Raw genomic sequence first — 16,312 nt, 5'->3', positions numbered from 1 at the left:
TGGAATTACGCTTTTTAAAAAGTAGAAGAGTAACTGGTCATGTGTCACGCAGAGATGATGTGATGTACGGGACCACCACGCTTATGTTCCAATACGTGTTCTGATGACCCAGAGGTACTGTCTTGAGAATTACCTTTTAAATGGCATGAAATATATAAATCTCAAGGGCAGATTTTCGACTTTAAATATGTCTCATTTGATTGTGGTCTATGTCTCGGTACCTAGACTGAAGAAAAAAACTTTGTGTGAAGTCAACTTTGAAGGGCTTTTTGTAGTGTCTCTTAGATGTCCTGATCTCATCTTTTGTGTATTATCTCTTGTTTCTGTAGTTTAAACAGGCTCCTTGGAAGAATGTGTGTCCTTTTTGTCCCAAATTAAAAGTTTGCAGGGCATTTCAGTGCCATTTTAGTCATTGAGGTACTTCATTTCTGGGAAAAACTCAAATGCTGTCAGCACATTCCTTCATGCTCTGCACATGACTCGCATGGGTTAATTTTGAATGATGGGAGGAATCATTTGAGGTTCTTCTAAATACTGTAATAGTCATTAATGTGACGGTTTCATCTTATTACTTAATGAATAAATACACTTTTAAATAGTTTTGCGTGATTGCTCTATTTTTAGAGTGACTTAATGTTTTACTGGATATCGCATAATGGAGTCCATGAAAACAACCATAAAATACTGTATATAAATATATAAATATGCAGTATTTTATGCAGTATTCCTCCTGTGACTCCCTGAGAATACACATATAGCAAATGTATGGCTGCTTCAGGTTATTTAAATATTTCTTTTGTGGGAGCCATCACCTGCAATCAACTGATTTTACTGAGTGGGTCTGACAGCCTTAGAGCAATGTAATTAGATATCATACGGTGCAGCATACCAGCTCCAAGATGTCAGAAATTCACCTGGTTACATTCTAGAATTTCTGAAAAATAAAGGGCTTCTTGACAACACCTCTTCCAGGAAAGCAGTTTGTTCGAAATATATTTTGTATTGCAAGTCCAAAAAAAAAAAAAAATCAATCAATATTGCCAGTAGACATGTAAAAATTGAGTGATCATTAATAGAGCATACACTCAGATTAGTGAAATGAATGTGTAGTAGATGATGCCAAAACATGATTAAGCTCTATGATAGTAGCATTTGAGACAGTCGATATGAATAATATTAAAAGGTTATCATGATGGATTGCAGGCTTTGTGAATGCAGGGCTGTTTAGAGAAGGAATATTTAGTACACCTATGTAGAGTTTATACAGTTCCGCAATCTCTATCAAAACAGAAAAGGAAAATAAAAACAAACAACCCTGGAAGTTTTGTGGAACAAGGGTGAGGCCAAGGTGGGTGGAAAAGAAACTGCATGAAGTCCTGTCCTGTAAGAATCAGTAGCTGATTCTCAGGGTGTTTAGTGAGATTATGTTATTGTTGAGCTAATCCAAAGTCAAGCTGCAGTTAAAAGTGCCGAGTGAGGTTCTGCCTCCATCCTTGTGCCAGCTCCCACACTCTGCGTGCCCCATGATGATCCACTTGAAAAACCGAAATCAAAATTACACTGATTTCTTGCTGGGGGAGGACCTTGAGCCACCTTTTTGCTAGCAGCAGTGAATTGTGGCAGGCTTGCTGTTGCACTATAATTTGTCCTTGCTTAGAATATAGAGCATGCCTGGGTTCAGTTCGCATTATATACCTAAAGCAGAGGTCATAAATGCTACATCTCTGATATCTGTCTTTGATTAGAAAAAACTCCTCTTGTCTACTTAATTTGTATGACATTAAAACGTATGTTTTTGTATTTGTATGGTTTCCATGTCCAGAATGGATAGTGGTTACTGAATAATACTCTTTCTTCCAGACTTCTTCAGCTCTGTTAGAGATTTGTTTTAAGGGAAAATGTCACCATGTATGACAGGTGACTTTGATTCTTTATTAAAGCTAGCTGAAGCAAATACCATTTCAAAATTTAGGCAGTGAAATCTGAAAGCCAGCTTGGTCTTTTAATCACATAATAGAGGTACTCATGGGACATACAAAGAAGAAGAGGTAGTTGAGTATGTGGCATTAGTTATGCCAGAAGTGTGTTTTACAATGCATTTGCATTCCTAATGAAAACACTTTCTTTAATCCTGTGGCTGACTGACATGTGACAGTATGTCAGTTGCTGAGGCCTTGTGTAGAAATGCCAGGAAATTCTGCAGCCTCTTTGGAACTCAAGTAAATCCAGCCCAGGAAAGAAACTGGTAGTGTTGGCTCTTTGTTCAGATAGATGGTCAAGGAAAAGAAACACTGGCAATTTATTGAAAAATTGCTTAACTTGGGAGTAATTTCAGGTCGGGGTTTGTGGTTAATTTAAATTGCAGCTAAACGAAAAAGAGGAGACATCTTTATAACCTCATGAAATAGTTGGTTTTGACTAATTCCTCATACAAGTTTCTTGGTTATATACACTATTGTTCTACTCTATCCTGGCAGTTCTTATAATTATGAAATTAAAAAACCAGTTCCACTTAAGCCTAAATTTCTGTCACTTCACTACTTAAAGATTTCAGCAGCTCATTTGAATTATTTTTTGTTCTTGTCTGTTTGTTAGCATTGGTGTTGGCATTATTTCAAACTTAGCAAAGCAGTGGTACCTTACTGGGTACTGTATTTTCTTAAAATAGATCTGTGTATTCTTAAACAGATCAGCAACATGGTCTGGAAACTCTTACAATCTTAGTAAGCCAGGCTGGTTATATTTTAAAGAGTATTTTTTCTCAGTGGTATTGTTGTAGTTACTTTGCATTATGCCAATATTAACGGAAGTTTGAATGGTAGAATGCAAAAAATATAAGAAAATGATCCAAGTGAAATAAAGCAGCAGCTCAGCATTTGCCGAACTTGAAAATCAAGTAATACAACAGTGCAGTCACCGTGCATTGGCCAATCGTAAACCTTGCTGAAGGTGCACATTTGACAAGATAACATGGATGTGGCATTTAAGAAAAAGTGTGTGTGTGTGTATATATGTGTGTGTGTATATATGTGTGAACTTTTAAAAAAAGAGACACATATTTCAATAAGTGTCCAGGGGCATTGAAAAGAAAACTGTGTTCATCCTCTATGCCAGTATAATATTTCTGAATATTCTCAGAATGTTTCTGTTAACCTTTTTCACATACAAAGACTGATTTTGCAAGATAGCTTGGTAGCTTTCATGAGAAATTTAAGAAATGAGCTGACATTCCTTGAAAGATGAGTGAAAGAAGTGTTTTGTAGCCAAAATAACATAGCAGCAACTGACCAAATTCAGTCAAAAAAGAGCCACTAAGAAGTCTTGCTTTCAGCTCACTTTTTGTATTCACAAGTTTTATCAGTTTGGAATTTCACATTGTAGAGTGGAATGAGGAAAGAGAGCTGGAGATCAATAGTTAATAAGGCCCTTGCTGGAGTGGTTGTGCCAGCGTGAGCCAACACGAGCAAACTGCCCAGGTGCTGCAGAAGCCTCGTGTCGTAATGGAGTTCTGCCTGGATGTTTTCCTGTCCCCAAGGATGGCATTTAAGGGCAAGTCTAAGATTAGAGCCCAGAATATAACAGCATTTCCCCAGAGTACTGCACTGGTTTCTAGTTCAGAGACTCCCTGAACCAGGCAGGTCTCTGTGCAGTCAGTAACCCTGAGCAGATTTGTCAGTCTCCCCTTGAGTCTTGTAAACCTCTGATGGTTGTAATGTCCTGTGGTGAGGAGTTTCCAGAGATGCGCGGTGTGACGAACCGCTTCACAGCACCGTCTGCAACCTACCAGGGCTGGCTGCTTCAGAGACGCTCACGCTGGAGGAGCTGGTGGATGCAGCTGATTCCTGGGTGCTCTCTGCAGCAGTCCTGCAAGTCTGTGGGTTGTATCACACCTTCTGCAGTTTTAATCTGAGAGAAGAAGACCAGAACTGTGCATGATGGTCGAAGTGAGGTATATCCGTACACTTGCATAGTGGCGTTTCTGCTCTCTTTAATTTCCATTGTTCATTTTGGCTGCGGCTGAATATTAGGCCAATAGCTCCATGAAAATACCTGCTGTGCTGCTGGACAGACCTCCATCATGCCAGCCAAGCCTTTGAGTGGTTACTGAGTTATATTTACCAAGTGCAGTGACACCACATAAGGAATGTTAGTGAGTTTTATGCAGGGAAACATTTTTTTTAAGACAAACCAAACCTATAATCACAGAGCTAAAATTCTAAGAAGCAGTTTATAAATGTATGTAGTAAAGGCATTTAACTTTTACAGTTTTGACTCAGTTAAGGCGAGGCAGTTGCACTAAATTCACGCCTTAAAAACTGCAGCATTACCCTTTAAATGTAGTGATTCAGCATCTTAGTAATCCTGCAAAAAAATTAAATGCTTTATGTGAATGAAATGAAATTGTAATTTGGAAAAAGTACTTAGGAATCTTTGGATAGAGAGAGTGAAATACTCTTTTCAAAAGCACTTTATTTAAATCTTGTATCTCATAGATGCACAGAAATAAAAATGCAATGTCTTATAAATTCATTGCCAGCAAGAGTTTTTGATTATTTTCAATATTTACTCCAGTTCTTAGCTGTTACTGTCACATTTGCAAGGAGACAGCACACAATGCAGGATTCATGTGAACGTTTATTTAAAAGTTTCTTGCATACACAATGCAAACTTACCTGTATATACAAGAATACTTTTCCAGACTCTAAGTCTGTAAGTTATGCAATCATAAAAAGAATAACACTATGTGATCCTTTTCCTAACTTAATTTGTACTATGATTTTAAAAAATACTTGTAATCAAGTGTTATTAGTGCTTCTCTTAATCACAAGTATACTAGTAATCTGAGAGTTTTTGTAACCTTAATTTCATTGTCTGTCTGTAGTTATGCCTGTCCTACTACATGACCTAAATTATTGTTGCTAAATTTTATAATGGGCTTCATAATTTAGAACACTGCTTACGACAGTGCGGGAAGGTGGTAGTTACCTATGATGGTGAAAGTTATTTCTGTATAATTGGATCTTACTACATTAACCATTTGTATTTCATTTCTATATACATGTTATGTTTGCTTAATAGTTTTATCTATGTTTATAATTGAGATGAACTTTTTGTGTTAAGATACTTTAGAAATTTTGTTTTAAACTGTAAAATATGTGCAAATCTACCAGTGCCATGAGGAAAACAAGTTTTTTAAATAATAATCTCTCTTCTTCGCACTCTCATGTTAGTAATGAACATAAACCTTAGTCTCTAATTAGTCATTCAGTGTATCATAAACTCTGGCCTTTTTTACATGCTACACAGTTCATGGAGGTAGATTAATTTTAGCGTGAGTAGCCAAAAACTGTAACATACAAGGGAAATAATCAGCTCTGTGAATGCAACTGTACTCGCCATGTGTGCACACACTCCAGTGTGGTTAATGATACTGGAGTCCTCAGTGGCTGGGAACGTATAGAGGTGTGTATGGGTGCAAATGTACAAAGGACAGCAGAGGCGAATGTGCTGTCCTGCTTGCAGGCCGAGCTTTGCTCCCAGCCAAGCTGCCTTGCCCCTTCCTTCTGCTGCCTTTGTTTCTCCAGCCCCTGTTGAGATGTATCCTGACATCCTCAGTTGCTCATTAGGATGAGAAAAATAACTTTGATGCAGAATTTGCATATTTGTGTGTGAGGAAGTTATCTTGCCATGGGAGATACATTTTGCAGTTACCAAGCATCAGTCTGTCTCAGCACCTTGCTCAAGATTGAAGTTACTCTCCCAAGCGTAAAGCTGTTGACCATAGTGGCAGAGCTAAAAAATATTTGACAACAAATATATCTCAACAAACTCATCAGGTATTTGGATTTTCAGAGTTACCATTCGTTTGACATTATGTATAAACTCAGCATGAGGTCCTTAGTCTAGGAGCTAGATCAAATTAAAACCAAAGATCGGTAAGAAAGTTAGAAAGCGAGTTTTGATATATAAAAAAATCAAAGCAGTAGTTGTGCTGTATGTGAACTGATATGTTTTCTGTTATGTGGAAGTAGTGATAGATTCTGTTAAAAAGATCAGGAGGAAGGAATTACTGCCTGCTGCCCCAGGGTAAATCTACTGTTGAAGGCACAGAACAAGGAAGCTGACACCACTCTGAAACTGAAAGGGTTGCTGTAATGCATTAGACACAGAAATAAGGATTTGGGACAGAGATGCACAGAATTTTGAAGGTGAAGACACTGATCATACTTGATGAACCAATACATGGATCTACAGTGTATTTTTCTTCATATTCACACATTTTGAAGCTGTGTTTACAAAGGACATTAATGGGAAGATGCAGGCAGGATTGCAGCTGTGCTGATATGTCCTTTCACATTCTGTTCTCTGCCTGAAGCATTTTTATGGCTTTTCATTTTCCCGCAGCAGCTGAATTAAAGTGATTTTTTTTGTTGTTGTTTTAATATAATAATTCCTGTTTATATGCTGAATTTTCTTGCATAATTGTTTTTAAAGTCACTGTCCTGTTCTTGGATAGTTCTGTCTGTGTACTTCTATCTCTATAATAATATTTCCAAAAGTTTTTTGTTCTTGTGGGAAGGGAGGGAGATTCCCTTCAGGATCCTGTTTTGTTTGGGTTATTAGGTATTTCTTGCTGTTGTTTTCCATAAAATAAGTTCATCTAGTGATATTATTCTTATTTTGGAAGGGAAAACAAGATTTTGGGGTCCCTGCATGTGAGAATATAAGTTGGGGTGGTGAAATAGCGTCCCGGCCTGTTCCCTGTCCCAGTGGGTGCGAGTGGGGCTCTGGGCAGCCATGAATGGCTCCAGAAACTCCTCAGGAGCTACCACTCCATCAGCAGCTCTCACACTGCAGTTGTCGGGTGCACGGCTGCTGCCTTTTCTGTCTTCCAAATAATACCAAACAACACGTGTCTGTAAGGGTAATAAGAGTCACATGAAAAATAAAATTACTTGAATCTAAAGTGTGAAGTGGGCACATCACAGAATCACAGAATGTTAGGGATTGGAAGGGACCTTGAAAGATCATCCAGTCCAATCCCCCTGGCAGAGCAGGAACACCTAGATGAGGCTACGCAGGAAGGTGTTCGGGCGGGTTTTGAATGTCTGCAGAGCAGGAGACTCCACAACCTCCCTGGGCAGCCTGTTCCAGTGCTCTGTTACCCTCACTGTGAAGAAGTTTCTTCTCATATTTAAGTGGAACCTTCCGTGTATCAGTTTGTACCCATTGCCCCTTGTCTTACCATTGGTTGTCACCGAGGAGCCTGGCTCCATCCTCGTGACACTCACCCTTTATATATTTATAAACATGAATGAGGTCACCCCTCAGTTTCCTCTTCTCCAAGCTAAAGAGCCCCAGCTCCCTCAGCCTTTTCTCATAAGGGAGATGTTCCACTCCCTTAATCATCAATAATGATCAATCACATGTCTGGTCTTTTTCCTGGTACGGAGACAGTGCTTGTATGTAGCTGCCGGGTGACTCTTACCTCTGGGTATGCTTTGGGTTGTGACAGTATTTCTTCTTTGATTTCTTGTATGGATGACTTCATCAGTGATCCTGGTAAGTCTAGTTTTGTGACAAGCAATGCCGGCTGGCTTCTTTTCTCCTCCTTGTTGGGATAAAAAAGCCTCTGTGCATTCTGAGTTAGACTGCATCCATTGCCACGGCCATCCTTGAGTGCCAACCCATATGTGCAGAGTAAGGATACTGAGAGGACACGAACGCTTATTTTGTATGCTCATTTGTAGATCAGATTTTAAAATTTCTTATATTTCATCTTTTTTTTTTTAAATTGTTTATCAATAATAGTAAGTAAAAAATTTACAGTCCTGATTTTAAGTCTAAGTGCTGTTTGAGACACAGCCCAGTAGAAAGCCAGCGTAACTCACTGAATACTTAATAATTATGATAACCTTTAAGTTAATAACCTTAATTATGGCAGGGCAGCTCTGGTGAGTATAGACAGGTATGTTTCCTTCTGAAGATTTCCAGTAGTGAGGCCTTGCTACTAGTGATCCTCAAGAACTTTGAGAGGGAGAATATTTCCAAAGGCTTGTGGTTGAATTTGCTCATTGTGTGAGTTGATCTAACATCTGGTCTGTTTAAATTATAGTAAAGATGAAACATTGTGCAATAAGACAAATCATTAATTCAGAAGATGAAAAGTTGATACTAAAATATACATTCTGGTTTTATTCACATTTTTAAACTGTGTATTCAGTTCATTTACTGATCCAGCAGCAGAGTGACAGAATGTAATAAAATGAGATTTGGGTAATATTTGATGCCATGTTTTGGTTAATTGGTTAATTGAGAAATAGCAGTAGTATTATGGTTTACTGTTAGTATGAAAGAGAATCTTACGAGAGTGGTGATTTGCTATCTAGTAACTGTTTTTTTCTTTTTTTTTCTTTTTTCTTTTTTTTTTTTTTTCTTTCTTTTGGCATGTTCCTGACCATCCTGCTTGTTTGTGGGAATGAATATGTTGATCCTTGTGAATTGTAGAGCCCATTGTGAAGAATGGCAGGCCTCCAACGTCTCACAGCATGCACTCATTTCTCCACCAGTACACGGGATCTTTCAAGAAGCCCCCGTTACGGAGACCACATAGCGTCATAGGGGGCAGCCTCGGCTCTTTCATGGCAATGCCCAGAAATGGGAGCAGATTAGGTAATTTACCACGTTGTTTGTTTAAGTTCATTTTTTCTTTGAAGAATAATGTCTGTATTGATTTTTAGCAGGAGATAACGGTTATTGTAATGCTTTAATCAATCTCTAGGAATGTAACAGTCTGTTTCTAGGGTGGTTAGAGAAGCATGTTTTTAAGGTACTGAATGTCTCCTAAGATTTTCAGGAAGAACGCAAATATAAGACCGGAGAGAAGTCTTCTATGAATGTTTTTCAGTTGCAGAGTTACAAAATTTTAAAATATTCTTTCTTAATATTTTGCAAGAAACCTATGTGTCCATCTCAGTTAAGTATTGGTGAGAACTGCAATAACTTGCATATGATAAAAATAGAGGATAATCATCCTCTATGTGGCATTTAAAAAGAACTGACCTATTAATTAGACTTTTCGTTATTATAATAAAAAAAATTCTTTATTTCAATGGTAAATTAAGGCCACTCAGCTATAATTTTGACTATAATTATCTTTTTTGTTGTGATCTCAAGCTATATTTATGGTTCTGTGGGGCAAATAAATTACAATTTTTTTCTTCTCCTTCAAGTAATTTGTCATGTTGCTGCCTCCAGTCACCGTTTTACCCTGCTTTTATGTTATTTTAAGTCATGCTTTGTTAATTGATACTAGAAAATGAGTGCAACTCACAGTTTAATTAGAATTCTATGATTTTTTCAATCTTCTGCCCTTATTAGGGAGGGTGTGATAAACTGATCTCCTTCAGGATTATGTTATGAATCTTCAAGATGGCAGTCAAACCATTTAAATCCTCCTCTGCTGTAATATCACTAACCATGTTCAAAACCTTGCCTTTTTACTGTTTGTGCCACCATTCAAATGGAAAGAAGAATTCCGTCATCTTCAATGGCAGCAGTTGTTATCACAGAAGAAAACAGGTTTTGGTGTGAACAGTTTGACTAGAACATCAATTCCTGATTTCAACTCAAGTCCTATGTAGTTTAATTTTCTTTCTTTTTTTTTTTTTTTTCTTGCCTAGACAATTTTGCTTAAGTTGCCAAGGATCTACCAGGAAGACAAGGCTTAAAAAAAAAAAAGTTGTGTACCAAAAAGAATCTCTGGTTAGGAATATTTAGTCTTTTATGAATTATCTGTCAAATCGTATGTATATTAACTATGTATAGGAACACCAGTGATTTATACTTCTGTGCTTTTGTTCATGTGTATTGCCTTTAAAAACATTCTATAGAATTTTTAAATGTAAATTTACCAATAACTTATTCCTCTTCAAAATTTCCCTATGAACTTCAAATCAGCTTTGCAAAAGGAAAATGATAAACAGTGTTTGGTTTCTTTTAATGATTTTTCCAGTTTTCTCAAAGCTTTATTTTTAACATGAAAAAAATACTGATATATAAATTTTGCAGAAGAATGCCGTTAGTTTTATTTTTCTCAGGTGATCAAGTTTTGTAGATGATCAAGTGTTCAAACAGCACTCACATTTTTGAAATGTTATTTGGTAGGAAGTGTTATAATAACTACTAATAGCTACAGATTACTGTAAAATTTGTAGTTTCATTGGAGTGGTATGGAATAGATTTACTGAGTGAACCATGTGTATGTTAAACACCTTTTTGCTTTGGATGCAGTGATGCCGTAAATTATGACATTTTTTTGCTGCTCCTTTGTTGAAAATGTAAGCTGCTTGTACATGTTATCTAGTGGTAGATAACACAAGAATGTACAAGCGTTATTACTAATGTTCTTTCTGCTCCTTCTCCACGTCTTTCCTCCATATGAGAATGGTTGTTACTCAGCAGGATGCTGAGGTTTTGTCCATTGGGATAATGACATCAGAAATGAAATGGTCAAATATTCTACACTACGTTAGACTGTTTTCTTTGCTTTCTTCATTCGTCCTCTTTCCACTTTTTTCTCTATCCCAGTGATGGGAAAATGCTATCAGAGAAATGAGATATCACAAAATTATGCAGTTAAAGGTTGGTTATTTGGTTAAAAAACAGATTAAAATGAGACCTGCCACAGGTGCATCTTCATGCTGCTTGCTTCTGAATGAGATTATCGATACAAAAATTGGTTGAGAAGCCCAGGATTAGTTTTGTTTGTTTTGTGAGCACCAAACATGGGTTCCTACCGTTGTGGTAACATGTAAAATCTGCATATATTTTTTAAAGTATTTCTACTTGGAAACATCTCTGTTAGCTTTAGGTTTTGTAAAAAGTTTTGTGAAGACTAGAATTCTGAATGGATCTTTACAAAGTGTGCGTTTGTTTAAAATTTTGTAGTCCTTTTTAATTTAGAATTCGGTTGTCATAATAATTTTAAGTGGCGTAGGTGACTCTCAGGCCCGATTTTGAATCAGCCATGCCACTGAGGCAACTGAAGGTCTGGCTGAGGTTTTTTGAGCTCCCGTGTATCTATACAGCCTCTATATATCTATACAGTCTTGCACCTCCAGAAGCTACTGCAGTCCATGACAGAGCCAGAGCTAATAAACTCTTTTTGGACCTGACCTGGCTGAATGCAAAGCCAACTTAGTTGTCCTTGTAGTATTTATATTACTGGGAGCGCTGGAGAGGCACTTGGCATGTGCAAAGCCAACCCTCCTGGTGAACCTGAGTTTCCCCTGCTTTTGCCAGTGTTGTTGATATAGTTATGGAGAGGCTTTGTTTCTTTGTCCTAAATATTTGAATTGAAAGGAATGATTTTTCCATACAGCTTTCATAGATCACTAGTGTTAATGGCAAAGGCAATTTCTCACCATTGCCTTCCTCAATTTGAATTGTTATTAATGAAACTAATAGTAAAATTTAGCCGCTTGATAGAACAGTGCACCTTGGAAAGAATCCAGTCTGCAAGTCACGTGGTCATTTTTGTAATCGTTTGAAATAAGACGGAAAGATCCTGCAGGCTGACTCACTGCTGACTAATTAGTGGATATTACTTTAGCTCACTTGGAGGATTTCTAATTTGCTGCACTGTAGGTTCCCTGTATAAATTTCTTGTGTGGTGCATTCCCTATAGCTGACATGAGAATTTTTCTTTTAAATGTTCTTCTGTTGTTTTCTTGTTATATTGTAGTCATCTGCAACTTTTCATTATGTGGCCATACTGAATATTTAATTAGATATGTAGAGTTCATTAACATAAATCTGTGTAAGAGAATGGTTTGGGTATTCAGTGAAAGCCATTCAATAAATTATTGAACCATTAAAACCTCTGAAGACCATGCAAGCTGGCTTTGGTGCAGGTGAACTTGCCAGTAGAAAAGCTTAGTGAAATTAAGGAAGTATTTGCATGATTTTCATCATTGCTTAATGAAATATTATCTTCATGCACCTGTGTAAAATGATTAAAATTACTAGGTTAATGCCTTATTCCTGGGTTTATGCTATTAAAATAATTAACATAAGGCTCTACTAATGCCTTTTTAATTGAACAAAAGGACACATTTATATTAGATGATAACACGGTTAAGACCTTTTTTAAAAGCTTAAAAGTATCCCTATTTAGAATATAATTAAAACACTGCAAACCTCTCTAGATAGAAGCAGGTGGGTATTTAGCCCATCAGAAATTCAGGCATGTGCTTAATGATAGGTTATTTTTTTTTTTTGGATGACACAACCAGTATCCTGCTTAAAATCTTTTGGTGATGGGTGTATGTAGCTTATACAGACTTAACAGAATTAGTTAGATCACAGCAGTATTCAAAATAGACTGACTGTCATCTTATTGAAGTCTGAAATACCAAATAATTAGACTTGAGTGGTACTCACTGTATTCTCATTGTCATTGAGTGTCGTCTTATTCCTGGTTTACAAAGAGCAGAATCCCCTTGCAGCTATATTATCTGCCCCAAATGTATGGGTTTGTGTCACTAGTTCTTGAAAGGTGCATTGGTTGTGTAGGATTGCATAGGCCATCTTTTTAGTAGAATTATCTTTGTCCACTAGGATGCTCTTTGTAGTTCTGAGTGTTACATTTCAAAGTGTCATTTTTTTATGATCATTTCATAACGTGTGTGATTTTGTGAACTGAACATTGTATATTTTAAGATAGAGAATATGACAGTATTAATCACATGATTACTTTAATAAGTGTCAGTCTTTTTAAAAAAATCAATGATGTAATTGCTCCATGGCTTAGAACACAATACTACTTTAATTTCATCAACCTTATTTTGTGAGGTTGCTCAGATAACTGTCTCTTGTGTAGCTTCTCTAAAGAAAATAGGCTTTGGGGCTCAGTCAGTGGGCTTGTACTACCATGAGGATAAACAGATTGGGGAACAATTGTCAGTAGCTGTTACACTTAATTTTACAAACAGAATCTTGAGAGCTGTAATTGCTAAACTGAATTATATAACCTCTCGAAAAAGTGTTTTAAGAAGAGAATCTTTAATAAAAAACTGATATAGTGAATGTGCTGTTTACCAGATACAACAATGCTGGCATAACAGCTTTGCTGCAAATACTGTTTTCAATAATGCCTTTATATTACTGAAAACAACTTCCTGCAGTTTGGTAGGTATTTTTAAAAAGGCAGGTACCAAGTCATTTGAGAGAGTAAGAGAGATTTCTTAGAGACTGGGCATAAAGGAATCACGTTTTGTCTGCTTAGCTGAAGGTTAAGGCTGATCTTTAGAGACCACTTGCTAAAAATCTTTTCCTCTGCTTTAAACTACCATGCTATTAGAAGCACTGATGAATATTTTCCTTGTTTGAAACCAGAAGTTTTGCTTCTTATCAAGCAAGGAGTGCAGCTTTTCTTTCTTTTTTCCTCATTCAGTCCAAATCTGAGTATGACTTGCAGGGAAAATTCTGATGCAATGTGGATTTTTAATCAAAATCGAATTTAGATCCACGTTGCTGCTTGAAAATATGCTTTGTGCATGGGATGCATGCTTTTTTTATGTGTTTAATTACAGTACTTTGAGTTAAAATACGTGCTGCCAATACCTTGTGAGTTAATCTTTTTATATCCATTCTGTTTTCTGTAAAAGGAAATTCTTTGTACTGAGGAAGGATTTGATCCTTTGAAGTCTACATGATTCTGTGTGAGCCAAACTGTACGGACATTTTAGAAGATATGTTCATACCAGCACACTGGCGTACAGTCTCTTTTCTTTTTTCCTTAGAAAACCCAGCTTTCTTCCTTGATAGTGATAAAATTTGAACATTCTCCTTTTTTTTTTTTTTTTTTTAATTAGTGCTGTGCAAATGCTAAATATTTTCAGCTCTATTGGTGGCAAGGCTGAATTGAGTTCTGTGAGTTTTGCTAAAATTAGTGGTTTCTTAGGAGTAGAGTTTTGAGATTTTTAGTTGTTCCTCAGGTTCTGTTTTATCCTGTAAAAGGTCAAGCTTAATACCAAGGATCAGGACAGGGCAGGGAAACTGGTGTCTTTTGCAACACCTCCTTTATATTTGTAAGTATTTAATCTCTACAGTAATTTGGAGTTTAAATATTTCAGAGGTGATGGTGAAGCATTACTCACAGTGAATTGCTTGTATGACCAGTTTCCCATTGTGTGTCCTTTTGCAAGTTGTTTGACTCTCTGCTATTACTGACACCACCTAGATGTTCGTTCATTGTGGTGTCTTCCAAAGTCTGGAAGATTCTGGCTTGCTTAAAAGTAGCATGTATGTATATACATAATATACATAATATGTATAAATTCTTTTGTGTGGAGGAATCTACCAGATTGTGTTAAAAGTACCAATTTCAGTTGACATGAAGAACCTGCAACACCATGTATAACAACTCAGGCAGTTTGTTGCCTCAGTTCCTCCATAAGGTCACAGATTTCACTTAATTGCTCCTAAATATCAGGTCCGCTGCTGAATCCACTTGCATGTTGTAGGCCTGTGTTTAGATGGTCAGAATATGTCCCCTTCCTCCACATGTGCACACCAGTGGTTTTGATAACTGAAGTTTCCTTATTTGGTGTTTCCGAAAATAATGCCTATACCTCTCAGGTTTTTTTAAGCTTCCCAGAGATATGTCTGGGTTGCGAACATCAGGTACTCTGATTTGAAAATGCTAATGTTTTATATCTAAGAGCAGCTAAAAGAGAAGAGGTAGTGAGGGAGTCCAGGAATTGAAGCCAGGAGGGGAAGGTGGCTTATGGGAATTAAAATTTGGTTTGGACTGTCTGTCTTTTGTTTTGGGAAACTGAGTTCTGCTATAAAGCACAAAAAGAAAAATAATGATAAAGTTTGTGTAGAAGTCCGATAAAGTAATCCTGTTCATTTTGTGATTCCTGAGCCATAAAAGGTGTATCAAGACTATACAAAGTATATAATGACTGTGATGAGTTTTTCCCTGCCATAAAACCCAGTCCACAGTAATGATACGGTTGTTCTGCATCTGTACAAGAGAGATGTTTCGTGGAATACGGATTAACTGTTCTCAATGCTTTGGATTATTTTTAAGATATTGTTCATGAAAATCTGAAAATGGGGTCAGATGGTGAAAGTGACCAAGCTTCTGGAACGTCATCTGATGAAGTTCAGTCTCCCACTGGTGTTTGTCTCAGAAACCGGATACACAGGCGAATCTCAATGGAGGTAATTTGCTTTTCATATAAGGATCATTTAAATTGACCAGAGACTTGAGGGTTGCTTTAATTGTTCATTTTAACTGCTTGTCTTCTCAATTAACTGTAACTATTCTGACATATATTCCATGCAGGGAGCATCATTTTAATATTAACTTAATTTGTCTCCATTTGTCACACAGAAATCAGATTATTATGTTGCATAGTTTACGAGTGGTTAATTTTGAAAAACTAAATATATGTTGAAACTTGTTTTTTTTGAAAGAATTTAGCTGTAGCGTCTGAATTTCTTTCCGTCGCATTCTGTGCAATTCACTGAGCATATTGAAGAAGATACACTTTTTAGACATTTTTCACTGAAGACTGTTTTCTAATCTTTGTAAAACTAGTGCTACAGCAGCGATGGTCCTGAATGCTTCAGCCTTTCCCTCTCTTCCTGTTTTTTAATGAACGGAACTTTACAGGATGGTAAACAAAAGGAGGAAAAGTACCTTGCGAATAACTGTGCACATAATTTCCTTTATTTATGAGTCTCATTATGAATACTAGCCACCCTTGTGCTTGCTTTGTTGTCATTTCCCTTGGTGAAGAAAAACAGAACACTTCCCTGTTTCTTGAGTGTACAAAAGTTACAGTTAGAACGCCTTTGTTACTGAAGCACAGAACATTTTGTAGCTACTGCTTTATAGTACACATACCGATATGCGCAGTTTTTCGTGCAGTTTGTAAGATTTTACATCTCCATTCAGTGCCTGTTATCAAATACAGGATTGGGGAAGCAGATCTGGATAAATTAGAGAAGGGTGTACGTGCCAGAAATTTTTTATTTGTGAGGCGTTCCGTTATGCTTGGAATTCCAAGACTCCAAGCATGTAATGCTGATACGATTCCAAGAACTTGTGAATTAGATGTATTAATGATTTATGTTGCTTCTTGCACCTGGGAGGTTTTGTCCCCAAATTCCTAAATTTGTGTGTTAATCTCGGGTTTATTATAAAGACTGTTAAACCATTTACTTGGGAGAACTAAGGTGGGTCTATTGATTTATTGCAGGATGCTTAAATTAAGGGAAAAAAAAAAGTACCTGT

The 16,312-nt window shown here is 36.8% G+C and overlaps 1 protein-coding gene across 3 annotated transcripts in view; it reads left to right on the top strand.

The window, feature by feature from the left end:
• Nucleotides 1–16,312, top strand: part of CDK17 (cyclin dependent kinase 17) — a 97,223-nt gene that overhangs the window by 44,619 nt on the left and 36,292 nt on the right. For all 3 annotated transcript variants that reach the window (XM_065841077.2, XM_071800303.1, XM_071800304.1), the window contains 2 exons: nt 8,509–8,673; nt 15,101–15,234. In XM_065841077.2, coding sequence (XP_065697149.1) covers nt 8,509–8,673; nt 15,101–15,234 — 299 coding nt within the window. The remainder of the gene's footprint in view (nt 1–8,508; nt 8,674–15,100; nt 15,235–16,312) is intronic.

The sequence above is a fragment of the Patagioenas fasciata genome, chromosome 1 (assembly GCF_037038585.1).
Source record: "Patagioenas fasciata isolate bPatFas1 chromosome 1, bPatFas1.hap1, whole genome shotgun sequence".
NCBI lineage: Eukaryota > Metazoa > Chordata > Aves > Columbiformes > Columbidae > Patagioenas > Patagioenas fasciata.
The sequence above is the reverse complement of the archived record's forward strand: the minus strand, read 5'-3'. Positions and strand labels throughout refer to the sequence as shown.